This window comes from Apium graveolens, chromosome 3 (assembly GCF_009905375.1).
Source record: "Apium graveolens cultivar Ventura chromosome 3, ASM990537v1, whole genome shotgun sequence".
In the NCBI taxonomy this organism is placed as follows: domain Eukaryota; kingdom Viridiplantae; phylum Streptophyta; class Magnoliopsida; order Apiales; family Apiaceae; genus Apium; species Apium graveolens.
Genome location: NC_133649.1, coordinates 120,583,235 through 120,588,564, shown reverse-complemented (window position 1 = coordinate 120,588,564; position 5,330 = coordinate 120,583,235). Strand labels below are relative to the sequence as shown.

General features: G+C 35.0%; 1 protein-coding gene across 1 annotated transcript; it reads right to left on the bottom strand.

Moving 5' to 3' along the window:
* Positions 1 to 512: 512 nt before the first annotated feature.
* LOC141714550 (uncharacterized) lies at positions 513 to 1,960 on the bottom strand. Its single transcript, XM_074518064.1, has 2 exons — positions 1,262 to 1,960; positions 513 to 1,175 (listed from the first exon to the last, which is right to left on the bottom strand). The coding sequence occupies exons 1-2, from the start codon at positions 1,958 to 1,960 to the stop codon at positions 513 to 515; spliced, it is 1,362 nt and encodes a 453-aa protein (XP_074374165.1).
* Positions 1,961 to 5,330: the final 3,370 nt, after the last annotated feature.

The following is a 5,330-nucleotide window of genomic DNA, read 5'->3' as shown; positions in this document are numbered from 1 at the left end:
ATTTGAGTTGAGTTGAATCCTCGAATATACAAATAGGCCTATGACATATGACTTACAGAGGAGGATGTGGTAGTCATGGGACTTCATCCCATAAATCTTTAAATTAGCCATGGAAACGCAGTTTTTAATGTTCGATGCATGCCCATACGGAAGTTTCATATTCAAGAATGATGACAACATTGTTCTTTTTCAGCCTTTGATAAATTAAATGCAGAAGGAGGCAAGTAGGTTTTCTTTTCTCCTACTTGTGGAGCTAAATCATCCCTAACACCAATGTCAAGCATACCACGACGAGATGCCTCGCTATCTTTTGACTTATGTCGCATATTTAACAGTGTCCCCATCAGATTATCACACACATTCTTCTTGATGTGCATAACATCGAGACAATGACGAACATGGTGAAACTTCCAATATTCTAACTCGAAAAAAATAGACTTTTTCTTCCATGGACAATAAACCTTTTTGGACTTCTTTACTTCCTTGCCATAAGAAAATTTAATCCGTTCCTATTATGCTAACACTTCTTCACCAGAAAGGGGTGGACATGGTCGTCGAAGCTCTTGTTCGCCGTTAAAATCCAAATTCTGTAACCTATAGGGGTGATGGTCAGCCAAATAACGACGATGGCCTTGATAACACATTTTTTTACTATGACTTAAATATTTGGCAACGGTGTCGTCACCACATATGGGACAGCTCTTGTAACCCTTATTAACACAACCAGACATATTTGCATATCCAGGAAAGTCATTTATAGTCCACATCAAAACCACTTTTAAAGTAAAATAGGATTTACTATAAGCGTCATAGACATTTGGTTCACCTTCTACCCAAAGCTTCTTCAAATCATCGATCAACGACTCCAAGTATACGTCAATATCATTTCCCGGCTCGTGCGGACCAGAAATTAATATTGATAACATTATAAACTTCCTCTTCATGCATAACCATGGAGGAAGATTATAAGCTACCAATACTACCGGCCAGTAGCTGTACCTATTGCTTAGGCCATTATTAAACGGGTTTATACCATCTGCTCCTAAAGCAAATCGAAGGTTTCTTGGATCACTAGCAAATGAAGGCCACCGATAATCAATATTCCTCCATGAAGGAGAGTCGGCCGGATGCCGCATCTGACCATCATTTGACTGCTGTTTTGAATGCCAAATCAACTGTTCAGCGGTATCAGGAGATTTAAACATTCTTTTAAACCTAGAATGATAGGAAAATACCACATAACCTTGGCTGAACTATTTACCCTAAGTTTACCATCTTTCGTAACCTTCCAGCGAGATAAACGACATTTAGGACACTTAGATGCATTAAGATTTATACCCCTGTAGAGTACACAATTATTTGGAAATGCATGAAATTTAATGTACTCGAGGCCCAAGTCAGATAAGGTTTTCTTTGCCTCATATGCATTAACCGGTAACACATGATCTTGAGGAAGTAAAGAACCAACATAAGTGAGAAGATCAGTGAAGGCACTATCGCTAATACCAAACCTAGCTTTCCAATTATATAGCTTTAACATTGACTCTAACTTTGTACATTCACTACCCTTATACAAAGGTTGTTTTGCACCAGCTACAAACCTATTAAAGTCATATGAATCATGATCCTCCAAATTACAAGTAGCTTCACAAACGTCAACAGTTTCGGATTGAGCATTTTGCTCCTTAGGTAGAAATGTACTACCGGCAGATGACCTAACACTCTTAGAACTAGTTTCTCCATGCCAATTCCAATCAGTATACTCCAAACTAAAACCTTTTTCATATAAATGACCCTGTATTACTTTTACGTTATATTTTCTAAAATTAATACAATGCCCACAAGGACAAGGGATATTCTTAGGATCCTTTAAATTTTCTTCTGTAAATATTAAGAAACTTTCAACCCCTATCTCATATTCTAAGGAATCCCTGTCTTTGAAAATCCACGACTTGTCCATATATTTTCAAGACAAACAGCAACCTACCTTTTTGTCATTTCAAACATTAAGAAGTAAAACTTAGTTGTTTACTTATTTAGGATTAAACATAATTAAACATATAAATTAAACATACGAATGCTTGTAATATGAATGTTTGTAACACGCATAATTAATCATATAAATTAATTATTACAACTGCACATGTTTACACATATACAATTCCACACCTAAACTAAACAAGAACATAAACAAGAACAAAAACAAGAACATACAGTGAGGAACACAACATAAACAACATTAACTAAACATAACAAGAACATACACAACATAAACTAAACATGATCCATACACACGCATCTATTTAAATGAAACAAGAACAGGGAGGAACACATGTATCTATTAAAGTAACTAAACATACACATGCATGTGAAATCTTACCTAATCGAGCAAACCAACTTCAAGATTAATCAAACCCAGCTCCAGAGACCTAAAATCAAACTTGAAAAACATAAAATAAAAAAACAAACTCGATTAAAATCAAAACATAAAGTTTGAAATTAAATTAAAAAACAACATACTTTTCACACACAAATCGAGTAGTCCAGACTCCCTTCAAGGCTCTTCAGCACCAATCAACACCTTTAATATCGGTTTTAAAGCAACCGATGTTAAAACTACTTTTAACATCAGTGACATTTCTAACCGATGTTAAATGGGTGATGTCGTAGGCACTATTTCTAGTAGTGTAACCTTACTTAAAGGTTATTTCCGCGGTAAGACTTAATTACTTTTGGGATTATAATAATTATCACTTTATTGATCGATACACTCTAGTAATGAATGGTTCGTTTCCAAGACAATAACCTGTAAGTGTGTGTGAGTTGATAAGTGTGGGGTCATAAAGATGTGAGTATTTATATATTATTGTACGAGATAAGTGTTAAACAAGATTCAGGTTGACATGGATGTTATTCCCTAATAATATAACAAGAATTACATAAGGGGGTTGAATGTAATTTTGGCTTCTTTTCAAGATTTATAAAAATGTTCTAACTCAATATATATAAGTATTTTGATTTGCAAGGCGCGGAATAAGAAATTAAGTAAATCAAACACAAAGTAATAAAAATACAAGTCGTTACAACTTTCTGGTGAATTTGAATGTATCCACTATATATATATATATATATATATCGATTTGAGAACTCTGTGAAGCTCAAATTGGCTCACAGCTGCTTTTACAAGTGAACAAACAAACTACAGAGAAATTCTTAAGAGTTACAGCTTTTTCTATTTCTCTTCTAAACTTGTTTTCTTCATTTGATAGTAGTTGTTGTTGTTTTTCCACTTGCTTCACTTGGTTTATATATATCACCAAGTTTACATGGTAATAAGACAGGATAATAAAACAAAACCTATCAAGTCTAACTTCATGCTGCTTCATTACACTATTTCAGCATCTTTGAAAATCTTCATAACTTGCATATAAATGGTAATGCTTATTTGTTCTCAATTTCCTGCTAAACAGGCTGCCACATTCCTTTTGCAAACACCCAACGCATGTGACTGTGTTGTCACTGTCAACAGATATTTGAATTGATCATCCGTCGGGTACATGCTTATTATCTGTCGGGTAGCTTTGTTGATCATCCGTCGGGTAGCTATTTGACACTTGACTCCATTTCATTTATGCAGAATTACAAGACATCTCATATTTACAATTAATCAACCTATTCTGCATATCTACTAGTGGTCAACATGACTCATATGCTACTACAGAAACTACACAAAGTTATTTACAGAAATGTGCTACAATACTTATTATTGTATAAGCTACTCACTCGATGGATATCAAATCATCATCCATCGGGACTATATTTGAATCATCCGTCGAGACTATATTTGATCATCCGTCGAGTGTTACAAAATCACTAAGTTAAATCTACTAAGGTGTTTTATATGAATTATCATCAAGTTCACAACATATTCCTAACAATCTCCCCCAATTTATGTCTACTGGAATTATAGCCATAAATTAAGAGAAACTTGATGATAACAAAACACTCTAAGAATACAGATTGAAAATAGTAGATAAAACTGATAAGTGCTACAAAGTTTACTGAAAATTGAACAATGCAAAGTATACAAAGAATAGCTCACAATCATTATCAAGGTGCTCCTCTGGTCTGAGCGGATAAGTCTATTTCCTTGATTGTCTAGGTTTCTTCCCAAGCCTCCTATTGTTCTCTTCAATTTGGTTCTGGAGTTGTCTGTGGAATTCAAGTTCATCAGCTTCTGAGAGATCTAGCATTCCTTGCATTTCTAATAGAGTCTCATTGCTAGAGATACTCAATTGGTCCTCCAATCTGAAAAATCTTTTAACTCCCTTTTCATCCATTAATTCCATCAACCAATAGGGCCTCAAATGCACTCTCTTTCCTGTGAAGGGAATAGATAGAGTCTTTGGGAGTGCATCTTTAGCTCTATTACTCCTCAGCTCCTCAATCTTCTTTAGAACTAATCTTCTAGCTATCACATTGTATCCAAAGTTCTTCTTGAAAGATGAGTAGATCTTTATTAGCACAGATTGGCTTTCTAGAAAAATCCTGTGAAGTGGCCATATGATCTCTTTTCCTCCCTTGTATTTGAATACCAGTCTTTCAGGGAGATGTCTATGAGCATCAATTCCTCTAACTTCTTCCAGTTCATCTAAGTAGAGGTTAATGTCAGAAAACTCTTTGATGTCACAGATGTACAACATATCTCCTTTATTGATTGTAGATTTAGATTTGACTAGGGTCTTTGATTTGAGAATCACTGGTTTCACTTTCTTGCTAGCTCTTGTCTTTGTCTTCTTTGTCTTGAAGATAGGAAAATTTAGCTCAGGAATTGGCAAACTATCCCAGTCTACTGGCTTATCCTTAGAATCAATTGGCTCACCATGAATATTCCTTGTTGGATCAACCACCTTGAATTCTTCAAATACCATTGAGGGTTTTGATGTCTGAATTGTAGTTATAGGCTTTTTGGGAATTTGGTGTTCTTTTTCCTCATCAATAATGTCCAATTTTCTCTTGGAATGGAGCTTGTATCTGAATATTCTTTTCTGCTGTGGTTCTTCTTGCACTTCCTGATCCTTAGGTTCAGCAATTACAGTTGGTTGTGCAGGAATTTCTGTTGTGGTTTTTACAGCTTGAAGCTTGTCCAAGATAACAGCTTGCTTCTTCTTTTGTTTAAGCTTTTTAGCATCCAGAGCATCTTATTTCTTTTCTTGCCTGATTCTTTTTTTCTCTTCCTTCTTAGCTTCCACAAATATGGGGTGTTCAACCACCACACAAATTTCCTTACCATTTCTGTAAATCTTGGCTAATCTTCTTTTGAGTGCTGA

Excerpts from the sequence above, each read along its gene's own strand:
- LOC141714550 (XM_074518064.1), bottom strand. The coding sequence starts at position 1,960 with ATGGACAAGTCGTGGATTTTCAAAGACAGGGATTCCTTAGAATATGAG. Across the intron at positions 1,176-1,261 it reads CGAAAGATGGTAAACTTAGG|TTGATTTGGCATTCAAAACA; the intron begins GTAAATAGTTCA and ends ACCGCTGAACAG.